This window comes from Muscardinus avellanarius (genome assembly GCF_963383645.1).
Source record: "Muscardinus avellanarius genome assembly, chromosome: 19".
NCBI classification, from domain to species: Eukaryota; Metazoa; Chordata; class Mammalia; order Rodentia; family Gliridae; genus Muscardinus; species Muscardinus avellanarius.
In genome coordinates, this window is record NC_137805.1 from 42002445 (window position 1) to 42021287 (window position 18843).

At 45.3% G+C, this 18843-nt stretch overlaps 1 protein-coding gene across 1 annotated transcript in view; it reads right to left on the minus strand.

The window, feature by feature from the left end:
* Positions 1 to 524: 524 nt before the first annotated feature.
* The window catches only part of RPN2 (ribophorin II), a gene marked incomplete at both ends in the record, with an annotated part of 36026 nt that continues 17707 nt past the window's right edge, over positions 525 to 18843 (minus strand). Inside the window, 7 exons of the mRNA XM_080716818.1 lie at positions 525 to 658; positions 4062 to 4137; positions 5454 to 5549; positions 8759 to 8845; positions 10027 to 10221; positions 13379 to 13493; positions 15218 to 15309. Of these exons, the coding sequence (XP_080572944.1) occupies positions 525 to 658; positions 4062 to 4137; positions 5454 to 5549; positions 8759 to 8845; positions 10027 to 10221; positions 13379 to 13493; positions 15218 to 15309 (795 nt within the window). The remainder of the gene's footprint in view (positions 659 to 4061; positions 4138 to 5453; positions 5550 to 8758; positions 8846 to 10026; positions 10222 to 13378; positions 13494 to 15217; positions 15310 to 18843) is intronic.

Below are 18843 nucleotides of genomic sequence, written 5' to 3' on the forward strand. Positions count from 1 at the left end.
TTTAAATTTGCTTCTAATTCTGTTCTGAAAGCCAAGCTGCCAGTGAGCTGCCATCATGTCAAGGCCTAACTACTTGTCTGATTCCCAGCCTGCCTGGCTCCCGGGCAGGGCAGAGGCTCCTTGGCAGATGATCCCTGTGAGCTTCTGTGGGGCAAGGACACCCCCCCACACCCAGGAGAAACTCCAGGCATGCTAGGGGCTACTGAAGGGGCACTCTCAGGGGCATGGAAGAGGTTGGGCAGCAGAGAAGGAAATTTTTACACAGCCAATCATCTTCCACAACATATTCTACCCCACTTCTTTAATCTACACAAAACAATTACTTTTCACATTCTAATGCGTAGGGACATAAATTATTGTGGTTTTAATATAGGCACAGCTGATTGCTAAGGTGCTTTTCTGACTTCAAAGTTCTGTGGCTTCTGTGTCAGGCTGGAGATGAATCACTTTTCACATAGTCTTGGTCTAAAGCTGGGTGGGCAGAACTGAAGCAAGTATCGCTAAGCCTGCCCTGCAGCCCCACCTTACCTCTTGACTGCCTGCTGGGCCAGCATCCGGTTGCCAGCCAGAAACGTCACGCTGCCCAGGATGGCCAGGTACTTCAGGGTCTGAAACATGTTGAGCTGAGTCCAGTAGACATACATGAGCCCCAGCATCGCTACAAGAGGAGGTATCATGATATCCAATTAAACAAAACTGTGACAAGGACAGGGGAGGGGTAGGAAGAGTGACTACGGGGTCAGGGAAGGGTCTGCATTTCTAGGCCAACTTGTTTTACTCCTTATATCTGATGCCAGAAAATAGCTCAATATACTTGCCTCTCAGCTCTGACTACCAAGAAACTCAGAAGTAAAAATCAGAGTTCAGCTTCTTTTTCTCAGGCTAGATTTGTTCACATCTATTTCTTTCTTTCTTTCTTTCTTTTTTTTGTGGTACTGGGGTTCCTGGAAGCCCTTCTACCTCCGGGCTACACTCCCAGACCTATTTTTACATTTTTATTTGGAAACAGGGTCTCCTAAGCCAGCGCGCGCGGCTGGCTTCGAACCTGCGCGATCCTCCTGTCTCTGCCTCCCAAGCGCGGGGATTACAAGCGTGCGCCACCACGCCCGGCAGTTCACATCTATTTCTTTGTTCGCTTCCTCCTGCTCCTGCTCCTCCTCCTCCTCCGAGGTAAAAATCAGAGTTCAGAATCTTTTTTTTTTTTGTGGTATTGAGGCTGGAACCCAGGGGGCATTCTACCTCTGAGCTATACTCTCGGCCCTAGTTCTTTATTCTTTATTTTGAAACAGAGTCTGAGTTTCTCAGGGCCTCACTAAGTAACCACAATCCTCCTGTCTCAGCCTCACTAAGTAACCACAATCCTCCTGTCTCAGCCTCCCAAAATGCTGGGATTATAAGCATGTGCTACCACGCCCAGCAGAGTTCAGATTCTTTACCTTAAGCTACAGATTTGTTCACATCTATCTGTCTCCTTCCTTCCTTCCTTCCTTCCTTCCTTCCTTCCTTCCTTCCTTCCTTCCTTCCTTCCTTCCTTTGTGCTAGGGATTGAACCCAGGGGCATTTTACTTCCCAACTACACTCCAGACCTACTTCTTATTCTTATTCATAACTTGCTGATGCTGTCTTCAAACCTGCAATCTTGCCGGGCGTGGTGGCACACGCTGGTAATCCCAGCATTTGGGAGGCTGAGACCGGAAGATCACAGTTCGCGGACAGCCTCAGCTACTTAGTGAGGCCCTTTGCAACTCAGTGAGACCCGGTTTCAAAATAAAGAATAAAAAATAGGGCAGGGGGTGTAACTCGGAGGTCAAATGCCCCTGGGTTCCATCCCAAGACCCGCTAAAAAAAACCAAAAAAAACCAAAAAAAAAAAAAAAAAAACCCTGCAATCTTCCTGTTTCAGCCTCCCAAGTACTGGAATTACAGACATGCACCACCATACCTGGCTTATTTCTCTGCTTCTTTAATGCAGGTTTTTGTTTCATTTAAAAATTTACTATCATAATATATTTGGAATTTACTTATTATCATTATTATTATTATTATTTTATTTTTGCAGTACTGGGGACTGAACCCAGGGGCATTCTACCTCCAAGCTACAATTGCAGCCCTATTTTTTATTCCTTATCTTGAAATGAGGTTTCACTAAGTTGCAGAGGACCTCACTAAGTAGCTGAGGCTGGCCACGAACCTGCAATCCTCAGCCTCACAAGTACTAGGATTACAAGCATGTGCCACCACACCACACCTGGCTCTATTTTTCTTTTTCTTTTTCTTTTTTTTTTTTTTTTTTTTTTTTGCAGTACTAGGGATTAAATCTAGGGCCTCACAGATGCTAGGCAGGCACTCTACCACTGAGCTATACTTTAGGTGTTGACCCTAAGGTCATGCTAAATTACCCAGTCTGGCCTTATTTACTTTTTCATGATACTAGGGGTAGAACCCAGGGTCTTTCTACCTCTGGGCTATACTCCCAGACCTATTTTTATATTTTATTTGAAAACAAGGTCTCACTAAGTTGCTGAGAGTCTCATTAAGTAGCTGAGGCTGGCTTTGAACCTGTGTGATCCTCCTGTCTCAGCCTCCCAAGCGCTGGGATTACAAGAGTGCGCCACCACGCCCAGCCAGACTGGCCTTAAACTTGTGATGCTCCAACCTTAAGCTCCAGAGTAGTTGGAATTATAGGTATGTACCACTGCACCCAACCTTTATTTTTCAAATTCTCACTAAAAGTATGCAGGATATAAACAATTTAATAATTTCCTTTTTATTAAAAACATGTTAAGTACGCCAGGCACTCTGTCATGTGCCTGTAGTTCAAGGGAAGCTGAGATGAAGAAATTGAGATCCTGGGCAACATAGTAAGACCCCCCCCCCATTCAATAAACAACAAAACAGAAACATTAAAAATGATCCACCACTCTGACTAGAAGGGGAGCCAGGAGGACTGCGGAGAAAGGTTTAGTAGAAAGGGATCAGAGCTGGGCACTGACAGCTTACCAGCCTTTATGCCCTTACCAGCCACTTAATTTCTGAGTCCAAATTTACTACCTGTCAAATGGGATCATAATTCCTGCCCAATCACTCCATCAGCATTTTAGTGAGAATCAAACAAGGAAAGATGCACAAAAAGGACACTGGCAAGAAAAGTCATGGCTCTCAACACATTTTTATTCAGGTTTTGTTCTTGGTCTGACCCGGGGGGGCTATCATTCAAACCCAGCAAAGGAGCAGGAGAGAAAGGTCATTCTGTCAATTTAGCCCTGAAGGATGACAGATGGACTGCGGCAGGGGTTCTTAACCATTTCTGAGGTCCTTGACCTCAGAAACCTGAACTTCAGACCTGAAAATCAGTTAGACTCTCCCCAGAAAAATACAGATACACATTGGCCTGGAATTTCAAGGGATTCATCTACAGACCCCTCCAGAAGCCATATACTGTGGATGCAGAGATGATGACTCCCGAAAGAGAAAGAATTAAAAAATATCGACCTCTCAGAGAGACAAAGGCAATGCGGAGCCAATAGTGTCAAAGTCTCAGAAATGCTTAACTGATTTGTGAATTTACTGTCTCATTATGTGCAGACTGCTTAGGTCCTAAGTTCTCAAGAGAACAACACAGGACAGTATGTCTGACTATAAAAGGGGCTGTTTTCTATTACTGTCCAGACAGAGCCGCCAGCAAATGTGAAGATCGATGCGGTGGGGAAAGATAACCTTTGGAAACTGCATTAATGCTCTTCATCCAGGAAGATGGCTCAGTGTAAAGATATGATAAGTGAGTAATCTCTAGAAATGAACAGGGCTATTAAATGAAGGTAAATGGGCTGCCAACAGCCTGCTGGTACAATGAAGCCCAATATAATGACAGCTGTTCTAAGCTGATGGGCCAAACAGGTTTATCATCATATTAACTATCTTAAAAGGCCAGGAGGAAGAGGGAAATGTTATGCTATTAAGTCATTATAGTTAATAGGTTGTGGGTCTACTTAACAGGCCTTTTGCGTGTGTAGACAAAATGTCAGAGGAGGTTAAATGGAATTAGCGGCCTGGGGCACTTACCAGCATGTCCCAGGTGAAAGATAATCGTGCTAGGAGCAAAAGTGAAGTTGGAGACATTGGCACCAATCCGGATCCACTGAACGATGGGGAGAAATAAATTAAAAAGACATTAGAACTTGAAAGGGAGGCAGCACATGCCATGCCAATGCTAATCCAATGAACAGCCCAGAGGCTTAAAAGTTCATGCACGCCAGAAAGACAGGGAATTTTTCCAAGTGACAAGCACCTTATTACAAGCCCTCAGGAAAATATTGCTCCTTTTTTGCTTTAGAAAGGCATCTCAGCACTTGCTCTCAACTGGGTTTGGGTAACTCAGCCCTGAACATCATTTTTAATGACAGCAAACCCCTCTACTTTAAAACAGGCGAAACTATGAAGCAGAAAGGTCAGAAACTGCATTTATGATAAAGTAACTGACACTTCCACTATGTTCTTTAAGAACTGGTAGGATGAACCTGCCACAGCTGGCGGGTCGCGTGCTCTGCTCTGGGCTCCTGCCTTCTGAAATTCCAATCACTCAGAGGAGAACAGGTGTCCCGCTCTAGGTCCGGTTTCTAAAAGCATGTGTCATGCTTTCTAGATTTAAACTAGCCAACAATTCTTTTGTCAAAATCAATGCATTAATTAGGAACTCTAGCAACTTTCCAAAAGTTAAGACCAAATGAAGATTTTCTCAAAAAGTCTCTGAACTTTTTTTTGTAATTTTAAAAGGGAAAGAAAAAACAAAAACTGATCAGCTAAAAAGTATACAAACAGTGCAATAAAGTATAAAAGGTACAAGTTTCCTTCCTCAACATTCTCCAAAATGTCCTCTCCTTAGAGATGACCAAACTAAGACATATCTTAGAAATGCTTCTCACAAAGTGGATCACATGGAACCCACTGGCCTTGTCTTGCCATCCTCACTCAATAATCTACCTTGTCCATCTTGTCACAACAGATAGACACCTACCAATGCCGTTAACAAGCCGCACCTTATCCCACTGCACGGCGTGCGCATTAACACTTGCTGTTATGAGGACTGTGGCTGTCTCCAGCTGTGTGCGCCCCAGGGAGCTGGAAGGCAGCCCTGCCTCCATTCTGCACAGCCTTAGCCGGCCCTTGCTTTTTTCCCACTGATCTCATCTGAACACTCTTCTACAGCATCGAGGCCCACACACTTTTGTCATTCTCCTTGGCTATTAGGAACTTTCTCAGGCCCTCTTGTTAATGGATCAGTTTATCTGGCCACTCCCCCATCGTGGAGAATTCTGGTTATTCTAAAATTTTTTGACCATCCGTTCAGGTCACAGCTGCTGGACCCCTCCAGAGCACAAAGCCCCCTTTGGAGCGGCTACATCTGCCGAGTCTGGCGCCAGACACACGCTGCCCATGCTAATTACAGCGACTCACCAGAGCAAAGAGCAGGAGCAAGGGCGAGAGGATGAGCGCCGTGAACGTGTTGGACACCACCGTGGGGGGCCGCTTCTCAGGCTCTCGAAACAGGTGCTGCCAGGAGACACAGCAACAAGACTTCAGAAAAACCCTTCCCAGTAGGGGCTGCCATGTGCACCAGGGACCACAGAGTCAACAGCAACCACAAAGAGAAAAGGCTTCTTGGAGGCCACGCCCTCCTGGCAACAAGGGGTCCTGGGACTCTGCCCCTCTCAGTGCTGGCTTCTGATCTCAGGTCCCCCTTCCCCAGATACCACACCGGTTCCAGCTCACTGCTTGGTCAGCCCTTTTTCCACCCCAAAGACTCACTGCCGCTAAAGAGGCTGCAGCATACAACTATAAAGTTACATCTGGCCAAGTCACAAAGGGTGCCCAGGTCTACAGATGGCTTCGGTGGCACACCTGAGGCAAGACTCTGAGTTTCACAATGCTTCTGGGTTACAGGGTGGCATCTGGGTTGCTAGGTCATAAGCTGCTTCCTCGCTTCAGTTAGGTAACTGGCCGCCCCTTTAATATTTAACACAGGCGCACTATAGAGGGTTCTGACCTTGCCCACTGGTCCCTCCCCCAGCCAAAGTTCCAGGGATGCTCTGAACACTTTCTCTCCACTTGCTCTCCTTGACGTTCAGAGTTAAGCCAGAGGCGGGCAAGCATCCCACTGATATTTGTCTTCTGAGAAAATTCCTAGAGTCTTTGGGACGCTCACCCAGACAGCACAACCTAGAAGCAGTGATAGATTGGGGGTCCAGAGACCTCTGTATAAGCCCAAATTAATATCTATGGCTGTGAAATCAGAAGCAATAAACCTTATTCTTTGCCTCGGTTTCTAGTGGAAAATTGGGGGTGGAAAGAGCAACGACCATCCTACTAGGCTTAAAAAGATACTGCAAGGACCAAATGAAATAGGGCATTTGACTATGCTTTATGAGTTGTAACAAACTTATGCAAGCTGTGTGTGTGTGTGTGTGTGTGTGTGTGTGTGTGATTATATATATATGCTGGGGATTGAACCCAAAAGCATTCTACTTTCTCAGCTTCTCGAATGCTGGATTTATTTATTTATTTATTTATTTATTTATTTATTTATTTATTTGGTGGTACTGGGGTTCCTGGAAGCACTTCTACCTCTGTGCTACACTCCCAGACCTATTTTTACATTTTTTATTTGGAAACAGGGTCTCCTAAGCCAGAGCTGGCTTCAAACCTGAGCGATCCTCCTGTCTCTGCCTCCCAAGGGCGGGGATTACAAGCGTGTGCCACCACGCCCGGCTCAAATGCTGGTTTTAAAGTGCGTCACCACGCTCAGCTGGCACTCTACTTTTGAGCTACACCTTCAGCCTAATTTTATTTTATATTTGGAAACTTGCTGAGGCTATCCTTGAAACTGTAATCCTCTTGTCTCAGCTTTCCAAGTACTGGGATTACAGGTGTGAGCCACCATGCCTAGAGACTTTTTTTTTAATGGATTTTTCATAGCTGGGGCTAGTGGTACATGACTATAATCCCAGTTCTTGGGATTCTGAGACTGGAGGATCGCAGGTTCAAGGCTAGCCTAAGCAAGCCTATCAGCAATCTAGCAAGACTCTGTTACCTTAAAACAAAAAATATAAAATGGGCTGGAGGCAGAATGCCCCTGGGTTCGTCCCCAGTACCCTCCACCCCACACACATTTCCTCCAGTGTGTAGATTACGGCCATGTGCTCGGCTGGCAGATGCCTTGGCATCCCAGCTCCACGGCTTGGCCCACAGAGCGCCTGTGCTTGAATTTTCACTTCAGCCTCGCTGCCACTGCCACTCAAGGTTTCTCATCTGCAGCTATGCTACCGTGCCTCCACCATCACAGCTACACGTCCGCTAACTGTTCCATGCTCCTTATTTTTGTACTGAGGACTGAACCCAGGGACATTCTACCTCCAAGCTATACCCCCAACCCTTTTTACTTTTTACTTGCTAAGTTGTTCAGGCTGGCCTCAAACCTGTAATTCTCTTGTCTCAGCCTTCCAAATAGTGGTATTCCAGGTGTGCGTCACCACAGCTGGATTTGTACTTTACTCTTTTTTTTTTTTTTTTTTTTTTTTTTGCGGTACTGGGGATGGAACCCAGGAACATTCTACCTCTGAGCTACACTCCCAGCCCTATTTCTTATTCTTTATTTTAAAACAAGGTCTCACTGAGTTTCAGAGGGCCTCCCTAAGTAACAGGCTGACTGTGAACCATGATCTTCTTGTCTCAGCCTCCCAAATGCTGGTACTAAAAGTGTGTGCTACCACGCCCAGCTTGTACTTTACATTCTTTTTTTTTTTTTTTTTTTTTTTTGGGTATTGGGGGTGGAACCCAGAGGCTTCCTACCTCTGGGCTATACTCCCAGACCTATTTTATATTTTATTTGGAAACAGGGTCTCACTAAGTTGCTGAGGCTGGCTTCGAACCTGTGTGATGCTCCTGTCTCAGCCTCCCAAGTGCAGGGATTATAAGCGTGTGCCACCACGCCCGGCTATACTTTACATTCTTAAACAGCACTCTGTCAACATGAAGAGGAGCTGGAAAAGAATTCTACTACATTACCTTTTGGGCCCCATCACTTTTTCCAATAATAAAATGAGAGCAAGTTATGTGGTCTTAACATTTCACGTTAATTCATATGTAGGTTTCCATGTCACTACAGTAGGACCACTTCTCACCACTGCAAAACCATCCACTGAATGGATCCACCTCAGTTGCCTTAACCAGTACCTGAACTGCTTGGCAATTGCTGTGTTCACCTTGTAATGGGCTCCAGAAACACTTCCAAGTCTCTTTCCTTATCCATTATCCATTCTGTCTTCACCACAGTCCTGTGAGCAGGGTGCGCGGGGCTTGCTCATGTTTGTATTGCAAGGGGAGCCTGAGAAATGAAGGGCCTGCCCGGGTGCGTGACCTGCCGCCCCGATTCACGCAGGAGCAGAGGAGATAGTGCTGAGCTCATCTGTGCCTATAGCGCAGCATGAGGGCTGAGCTTCCGCATACTGAGAACAGAGACAGCTCTCATTTCATTGCCTATGCTCTGCTTTCTTGGTGCTCCTCCATACCTGTTTGTTCAGCTCGAGGATGAGACTGTTATTTACCCTGCCTAACTCACACGGTGGTGAGTGAGGCTCAAACTATTAAATGACATAAAAACAAAAAAGGAAAGAGGAGCTGTGCCATCGTCCAGGGGGTGCTTATTGCCCTCTCACTGCGCCATCTATCCCCGCTGTTTAGTGGGCAAGGCCTTTGGGGTGTACCTGAATTTCCTGTTTCGGTGTGAAAAGGTTCTGGGACAGGACAGTCGAGGGAGCTTCTTCTTCAGGGAATTTGATGACCACATCAGCCTAAAAAGTAAGGACAGTCTTTAGAGGTGAACAGTGGAAAAGGGAGTAAAATTCCTTGGCAGGATGATACTTCCTGACCAGGACCATAACTGCAAAAAGCTACGAGCAGTCCAATCACCTTTGATCCATTAGTTGACAAATAGAGGCAGTAAAAATTTCAAGAATAAAACAAGTGTTTGAAAATGCTTTTTAGAGCAAGAGTTCCAATTTTCTACCAGTATGATAGAAAAAGCCCCATAAAGCTGCTTAATAAAAAAGACCCAGCTGGTACACTGGCTGTAACAGTTGTAATCAGAAACTGCTTGTTGTCCCCGGGAAGTGTGATTTAATCACAGTAAAAAAAAAAAAAAAAAAATAGAAAAAAAAGAAGAAGGAGAAGGAGGAGAAGGAGGAGGAGAAGGAGGAGGAGGAGGAGGAGGAGGAGGAGGAAAGAAATGAAAATATGATCTTGTACAAAAAACAGCTCAAAGTCCAGGAGAAGAAAAGGAGCCCTGAACACAACACAGAAAACACAGCTGCCCTCTGTCCTGCACACGATCAACATCGCTCAGGCTTCAGTCTGACTTCTGCTACCTTTCCAGCTCCATCTCCTATGGCTCTCCTCAGAGACGAGGGCTCCAGCAAACATAACCACTCACGAGCTTCTCTGTGGGCCAGTCCCCAACAATTCTCCCAGCATCCCCTGATATTTCCAGCAAGCCCCTATTTTTCTTCAACTCTTTGCTCAAAAGCCAGGTCTCTTGAGGTATTTTCTGCTACTGCGCAATTCAAAGAGAGGCAGAAAAGAGCGCTGTATACATACACTGGCGACACAGATACTCACGAGCATCTTGCACACCTACAATTCCTCACCCCATAGTATCCTGAACTCTTATCCCTCCCATGAGGCCGTATCATATCTCAAAGGCCAGGGCCTTGGCTTTTACATCTGTGTATTGCAAAAAACAGCCTTGCCGTAAAAACCGCCTTACAGTATTACCACTTACAGAAATTCACAGATCACTAAAATTATGAGAGTGAATTTATTCCATTCATTAATTGAAGCAATATTTACTATCCACCTGCCAACCCTAGGCATTGCCCTAGAACCACATACAGAGAAAGGGCACAGTGCCTCCTATGCAAGGTGAGGGCGAGGAGACCTGTCACCCACTGGGGTCAGGGCACACTCAGCCACATACCACATTCCAGAGGATTGGGTTCTTCAAAGTGGCATCTCCGATGATTAAGTAGAGCGTGTAGGTACCCGACGCAGAGTCAAACTCGATCTTCCTTTCAGAAGTGTCCAGTTCAAACTTGTACACATTCTTATTGTCCGGCTCAGCAACAAATACCACTTCCTGCCCAGTTTTCTGGTTATGGAGTCGGACGAATGTCTATTTGGAACAATAACAGCACCTTTCATCTGATCATTTCAACCCCCCGAAGGCCCAAGATGGAATCAGCCAGCAGCAGACTATCAGTCTTTTCCTCGCAGTGAAAGCTCTGGGATCTGCCAGATGCACACTGGAGAGTAAAAGGAGTGGCTGTCCCACCATAGCTCCTAGCTCAGGGACAACTTTTTAGTGGTACGAGGAAAGAAATTGAAGTTAGGGTTCCAGTCAATTTTTGCCAACTTAAGAGCCTGTATGCCCAGTTTGTGAATGATTTAAGCCCTTTGCTATTGCTGCAATTTCTTCTTCCTGCCAGGCTTTTGGCCACTTTGCTGCTCAATTAACTTCTTCACCAGAGGGTGAAAAGAAGGGAAATGAGGTGGAACTATAGAGGCCCGTTTTCAATTTCCTGGTGCCTCCAGCTAAAGATTTAGTAGAGGAGGCTTGAGTGTCGATAGCAAGGCAGAGTTCTAATCAAGCAGAGCGCCCAGTGTTAGAGAGCCCCAGCTCTGAAGACAAACGGTTCTGACTCTACTACTTATTAGCTGAGCAGGTTATTTAACCTCTTTGCACTTTGATTTCTTTAAAGTAGAAGGATTTGTAATAATTAATGCAAAGCATGTGTCACAGGACCTGGTATCTAATAGCCAGTCAACAACCAATAGCTAATGATATTCTCAATACAATGGGACTAAGTCTAATCACTTTATCCTCCTCGTGGTACAAGAAACTAAGGTTTTTGTGCTTAAGAACAGCAGCAAGGTGGGGCCTGGTGATGCACGCTGGGAACCCCAGCATTTGGAAGGCAGAGACTGGAGGATCGCGGTTCATGGACAGCCTTAGCTACTCAGTGAGGCCCTTCACAACTCAGCAAGACCCTGTTTCAAAAAATAAAGACTAAAAAAAATAGGGCTGGGGGTGTAGCTCAGAGGTGCAGTGCCCCTTGGTTCCATCCCCAGTACAGGAAGAAAAAAAAAAAATATAGCAGTAAAACTTAAATATTCACTCAGAGTCTTCCTTTCAAGAGTTTCAAAATAAAGAATTCCAAGGTAAGTATGTTGTTCCAACTTACAGATAGTAAGCATAAGAATTAAATGAGCTGTCATGGCCGCCAGCTAGTGCTGGATCTAAAGAAAAAGTATAAATCTCATTTGTTACTCTACACCTGGGCAACAAAGAATAACCTTCAAGTTACTTAGGGAAGAGAGCCCAGAGACAGGAAGCATCTCAACTCCAGCGGTCAGCCCTGGCTGGGAACGGCACTTAGGATGCCTGGTCTCCCCTCATGAAGCTCAAGTGGCTGTCAAGCACATCTGCACAATGCCTCTCCACCTGGGCGGTCTCTGGGCCATGGTTTTCCAAAAGAGTTTAGGAAGAAACAAGTATTTGGTTAAAATTGTATTTCCTCACTAACCCTCCCTACCCTAATTCTACCAATTTAGTCTTATAAATTCTTTTGTTCATACTTTTTTCCCTTGTGCTCTTTGGTTGCCAAGTGTCACTCTGGGAGAGAACTGGGAAATGCTAAAGAGTCTTCCATGCTTAAAGGTCACCGGTTGTGCCTAACTGCCCGACTAAGCTGTGTGGTGTCTGAAGGTGGAGAAGAGAGGACAGTGCCAACTGTGGTCCTCGGGGCAGATGCCCTTGGGCACCGGTACAACAGCTGCAACCAGGAGACAAAGAAAGCGAGAGGTGTGCAGTAATTCCGCTCACTTCAGTGGTCTGCTCTGAAGTGACCTCTCGGCACAGACAGTCTGCTGGTTCTTGCTGAAGCACCAGTACAGAGCACTGAAACCAGGCCCATAAGCTCCCCTTATTTCTTGGCATGAATGCGTGTGTGCATGTTAGTTCCTGGGGATTAAGCCCAGGTTCGTTCTGGTTCCGAGATAAACCCCAAGTTTTTTTTTAATCTTTTCATTGTGAAACAGGATCTCACTAGTTTGCTGAGAATCTCACTACTTGCTGAGGCTTGCTCGAACTTGCAATCCTCCTATCTCAGTCTCCCAAGTACTGGGATAGGCATGTGCTACCAAGCCTGGTTCTTTGCTGCCTCTAAGCATTCATCTATCTGAATTTTCCTCTACACACACTTAACCATGTATGTGGCAGGGCCATGAGTTCTTCCCAATCCAGATGAAAAAGGCAAGAGTATGGAGAAGTCTAAGCATGAGGGGACATACTGAGTTCCCGTAGAAAGAATATAAGGTTTGAAAATTTTTTGAATAATAATTTTCATTTTACATATGAACAAAAAATGCTTTGCATCTTCTGCCTGGGTTTTCCTTTCTTCAAAATTATCTCAATATTCTCTTTATTTATTTGTTTGTTTATTTATTTTTTTGTGGTGCTGGGGTTCCTGGAAGCCCTTCTACCTCCGGGCTACATTCCCAGACCTATTTTTTATATTTTTATTTGGAAACAGGGTCTCTTAAGCCAGCACGGTTGGCTTTGAACCTGCGTGATACTCCTGTCTCCGCCACCCAAGTGCGGGGATTAGAAGCGCGTGCGCCACCATGCCCGGCTTCCCTTTATTTTTTTAAATAAAAAAAATTCTTGGCTGGGAGTGGTGGCACACGCTCATAATCCCGCGCTTGGGAGGCGGAGACAGGAGGATCGCCAGGTTCGAAGCTAACTGTGCTGGCTTAAGAGAGTTTCCAAATAAAAAGTATAAAATGGGTCTGGGAGTGTAGCACGGAGGTAGAGGAGTTTCCAGGAACCCCAGAACCACCAAAAAAAAAAAAAAAAAAAAAAATCTAAAAGCTCAAATGCTAATCTGCCTTAAATACATCTTCTCAATACCATCTAATCTGTTAAAAAAGAAAAAAGAAGTGCATCCATTGGGAATAGTGGTATACACCTATAATCCAGTACTTGGGAGACCGAGACAGAAAGATCACAGTTTGAGGCCAGTCAGCCTCAGCAACTTTTGTGAGACCCTTACGTAGTAATTTAGTGAGACCCTGTTTCAAAATGAAAAATAAAATAGGGCTGGGGTGTAGTTCTGAGGTAGAAAGCCTCTGGATCCAATCACCCCCAAGGTGCATATGAGATTTAGAGCCTCATGTGGGAGAGCCTGACATTTTCTCCTGCCAGAGCACGCCACTGCTCCAGCGTGCAGTCATGTTTCAGGCCCCCCGCGCGGTCTGGGCTTCTGCCTCACCTGGTGCGGGGTGAGTTCAGCTCCAGTGTTCACATCCACCAGCTGGAAGAACAAGGCGAAGTTCTGGTGGCTGTCGGCGACGAATGTGCCCTTGGCCTTGGCCGGGTAGGTCACCCTGAGAGACACGACACAGTGAGTCTCTAGCCAGGATGAGAACAGGCAAGAATACATACTTCACCCCACCACCTAAACCCTCTCCTCAGACCACTTTTGTGGTGGGCAGACAGATGTGGAGAAATGCCTGTGGCCTGCGGACGGAGAGGACTGATAAAGCCAGGACTGGAAGAGAGTTTGTTGTTGTTCTATTTTGTTTTCTGCAGTGCTAGTACTGACCTCAGGGCCTCGCATACAAGTGCTCCATCAGTAAGCCACACCCCCAGCCCCTAAGCCAGGACTGCGGAAAGCATAGAGAAAAGTTCCATCTGGGTTTGGAGAAAAGGCTCCCCGTAGATGCTGGCACCTGTAGGTGTTCACTTCAAAGACCTAGACTCTCAGCTCAAGCAAGTCAGACACTGGTGGAGCCCTGCAGGCCAAGGGCAGGCTGAGAGCCGGGCTGGCAAGCCTGCAGGAGACGGTCATGGACTGACGCAACAGCTCGAGTGAGGCTGGAGGACAAGGGGGGGAAGGGAGAGGCAAAGGAAGAAAGGGGTCTTGGAGATTTTTCTTTTCTTTTTTGCTATATTTTTTCCTGGATACTGTTTGAATTTATTTTTCTGCCCTAAAATTGGGTTTCAAGTCTTTTTCTCAAAAGACAGATTTGATGAGAAAAACTGTTCTCTGAGCTACCTCTGGGATTTTAGGGCAAGAAAGCCAGAGGTAAACAAGCCAAGTGGTTACAGAGCTCACACCCAACTTTATTTTATACTTTTAATTTATATTTATTCATGAAGAGCAACTCTTTATATAGAAAATTAAATTTTGCAAAATGCCCTCACAGATATTACTTCAGTAGATTCTCATAGTGCTCTTCTCTCCTGTATCACTATGATGATAACCAAGCCAGAGAAAGGCCACTCTACCTTGACTTAAAGAATGAACACTGGGTTCCAGGCTCTGGCTAACATCCCATCCTGAAGATGGCCTGGAGGGTTCACCTACCATCCTACACTCTCCAGCCACCCAGCTGATTAAACTGGGACTCAGCTATTCTCAGAGATTTAGATGAGTACCACCTCCCCACCAGGATCTGGGGAGGGCTGACAATGGGCTTCAGACAGCCTTCTGCCCAACTCCCATCAGGTGTCAATGATTACTGAAGGCTAGAGTGAATTCAGAGGAAACAAATACCCAGTAATGCCTGCCACAGACATGGGAAAGGGAACCACCCCTAGTGCCAGGTATCACCATTTCAGTTCTAATGACCTGAGGCTTTCAAATGATTCCAAATCCACTCCAGGCCAGAGAGGGCTGCCATGAGGCCACAAGAAGCAAACTCATGACTGTGCAGATAAGGCAAGTGCACCAATAGGTAAATTAATGCAGCTCATTCTTCGTTGAGAAAGTCTTGTTATTAAAACCTGTCATCTGAATAAACAGTGTGCCTGGTGGCAGAGCTGAGACTGACTCAGACTTCCATTCTGAGGTAATCTCTAGTCTCAATGTGGACTGGTAATAAAGAGTTTGCCTGCAGGCTGGTATACAGACAACCCCCAGACCTGCTCAGATGCCAAGTAGAATCCCTGCAGCAAGTACCACTGGAATCCAGCCTCTTGAATCTGGGATGCAGGATGGATCACTGTTGACACAGAAATGCCATCTGGAGGCAATGCCCAAGGTATGTGTGTTTTTCTCAGCTCTGGAGCCTGGGGACACCCTAAGCCTATGTGGCATCTCACCTACCGGGTGGTTTTGGGTGCGATGCTCTGATCCTTATCCACAGTAGACAGATCAACATTTGTGATGCCAACTTCAGTGGAGATCTTAACTCTGAGCTAGACCAAAACATAGAAGACAATTACCAAGTCAACTGGTGCTTATACATGGAATCACATGTATATCCAAAGTCTTCCACTCTTAAAAAAGGCATTAAAAGAAATTCTAGGCTGGGCGTGGTGGCCCACATTTGTAATCCCAGTACTTAGAAGACTGAGACAGTAGGATTGTAGGTTCAAGGATAGTGCCAGCAAGTAGTGAGACTCATCAGTTTAGCAAGACCCTGTTTCCAAATAAAATAAATTCTACAACAGAAGTCCTTTTTTTTTTTTGTAGTTCCGGGAGTTGGAACCCAGGGGCTTTTCTACCTCCAGGCTATACTCCCAGACCTTTTTTTTTTATACTTTATTTGGAAACAAGGTCTCACTAAGTTGCTGAGAGCCTAAGTAGCTGAGGCTGGCTTTGAACCTGTGTGATCCTCCTGTCTCAGCCTCCCAAGCACTGGGATTACAAGCATGTGCCTCCACACCCGGCCCAGAAGTCCATTTTTGGGGGGGCACTGAGGATATGGATAGAAATCTTTAAGGATCATATAAATCTGACCCAGCAAAATAGTCTTTCCACCTCTCCCATTCTAAGGCCTAAAAAGCAACTCCCCAACTCTATCTCTTCTTCTCTGGCTTTGGTTCGATGATAATATATCCTAAAGAGAAAAGGACAAGAAGAAAAATAATAGGCCTTTTCCATGTATCCTGTAAAATATATAAGGGGAGCTGGACATGGTGACTAATACTTGTAATCCCAGTACTTGGGAGGCTGAGACAGGAGGATCAGGGTTCGTGGACACCCTCAGCTACTTGGTGAGGCTCTCTGCAACTTAGAGAGACCCTCTTTCAAAATAAAGAATGAAAAATAGGGCTGAGGGTGTATCTTGGAAGTAGAATGCCCCTGGGTTTCATCCCAAGGAACACACAGACATACACACACACGTACATACATACATAAGAAATTCCTAACTATAACCTTTAAATAATCAATAAGCACCCAGCTGGGCAAGGTAGCACACACCTATAATTCCAGTACTTGAGAAACTAAATCAAGGCGTGTGTGTGTGTGTGTGTGTGTGTGTGTGTGTGTTAGAGAGAGAGGAGAGAGAAGACAGATAGATACTGAGAACGAAACACAGGGGCATTCTTCCTTTGAGCTACACCCCCAGCCCGATTTTTTATTCTTTATTTTGAAACAGGGTCTCTCTGAGTTGCAAAGGGCCTCAATAACTTGCTGAGGCTGTCTGCAAACTGCGATCCTCCTATCTCAGCCTCCCAAATGCTGAGATTACAAGCATGTGCCACCATGCCCGGCTCTAGGCAAGTTTGAGGCCAGCTTTGGCAACATAGTGAGAATCCATTTCAAAATTAATAATAATAAAAAGACTGAGGGTACCGGGCATGGTGGCACACGCTTGTAATCCCAGCATTCGGGAGGCAGAGGCCGGATGATCACAGTTTGTGGACAGCCCCAGCTACTCATCGAGGCCCTTTCCAACTAGTGAGACCCTGTTTCAAAAGTTAAAAAAAAAAAAAACTAAAAAAACCTAAAAAACAGGGCTGGGGGTGTAGCTCGGAAGTACAATGCCCCTGGGTTCCATCTCCAGTACTGCAAAAAGACTGAGGGTGTAACTCAGTGGTAGAGTACTCATGGCTTCAATTCCCAGTAAACATTTACACACACACACACACGCACGCACGCACGCACGCACGCGTGCATGCACACACACTTGCACACCATTCAATTCTAATGATAGCTAAGATTCATTGAGTGCTTACTATGTGAAAGGCACTGGCCTTGTGAAGACAATGTCATTTAATCTTAAAGATCAGAGATTAAGCTTTCTCAAAATGAGAGGACGGGTTAATGATATAGTCAATATTCAAGCTCAGGCAGGCAAAATCCACGTGTTTAGGAAGCTTGTTGTCCAGCTTCCCACCAGCATGTCGGGCGTTGCAAGGAGCACTGTAACTCTGCCCATGGAAACCCAGGACGCGAAGGTAGTTATTGGGAGTTCATAAGTACTTCTCATTCTGCTCTCGTGTGATTCTTTTACTCCCCAGCCCCCGTAGAGTCAGGCACAGCACGTGACTCGTCTAGCCAAGGGAATGTGAGCAGAAGAGAAGCTTTGAGAGTGAGTGTGCTCCTCAGCCAGAGGCCTGGAGGAAGGACGGCACGAAGCACAGCCTCCGACGGACACGCTGAGAAACACTGCGTGGAAGTAAACCGAGACTCAGCTTATAATAAGCACAAACCATCTTGATTTTGAATTCTCTATGTCTCTTATAAGTATTTCCATAAAGAGGAGCTACCTGATGTCAGTAAATAAGAAATCCAAATATTGAATTAAATAAATATCCAAAAGAAAGAAAACATGTTAAAAAAATCTATTTGTGGAAAAACTCTTAGTTAAAATCTAAGTCTAAATGTGCAAATTAAATAGGCACTTTTATGTGCAAATACATCTATGAAAGTCGCAAGTATCAGACTTTAGTGTAATGCTTGAGGAAAACCTCGCCAAATCCACTGGTCTAGTATATGTCAGGGTCATGGAGCAGAGACAGAGGTCTGGGCAAATAATTGAAGGATAAAGTCAGTATTTTTCTAAAATGCCAGAGGCAAAGAAGAAAAATTTAGAAAGCATAAAGACAGCTATCAAGCAATCCTTTTTAGCAGTCTACCCTCCTGCCGCCATAATAAATACTTTGTGACAACAGCTCCAGTTATCAAGCTGAATACGGTGTTGTTTTTTTTCTGAAAAAGAAAAATTGAATATAAAAGACATATTACCAGGCCGAGCATGGTTGTGCACGCTTGTAATCCCAGCATTTGGGAGGCTGAGACAGGAGGATCAATAAAGTTCAAAGCCAGCCTCAGCTACTTAGTGAGGCCCTTTGCAACTCAGTGAGCCCTTTTCAAAATAAAGAATAAAAAATAGGTCTGGGGGTGTAGCCCGAAGGTAGAAGGGTTCCATTCCCAGTACCACCAAAAAAAATAAATAAATAAAATAAAAAAAAATAAATAAAAGGGCGGGTCTCCAGTGACTAGAGAACTGTTTGGCTTTTCGGTGTGCCCCAGGCAGAATGACACGGAGGCCACCAGCGGCCGGGTCCTCGCTTGGACCCCCACCTGCAGCAGTGATGTGGCCTCCGGGGCTGCTCAGCAGGCTCACGCCACATGTTTGTTCTGAGGACCTCACAGGCACTCAGCCCAGACAGACAGGAAGGACACAAACAAGGCAGACAGCAGCGGCCACTGCTGGTTTGTTTTCACTTGTTTTAAGTCTCCATAAGAGAGCTTTCTTTGCTGCCTAGAAATAGTGTAAGGCCTTTTATGAATATAGAATAGCTTGAAATAAATCCTTCTACTCCCCAAATCTCACTATCAACAGATCTCCTGAAACACTCAAAAGCATTTTTATGCCACTCTTTTAAAGCAAGCTGAGCAATATAAACCACAGCTATTATCATTTTTGGAGTGAACCCAGAGGTTCACCACTAAGGTGCATTTCCAGTTCTTATTTTTATTTTGGGACAGGGTCTTCC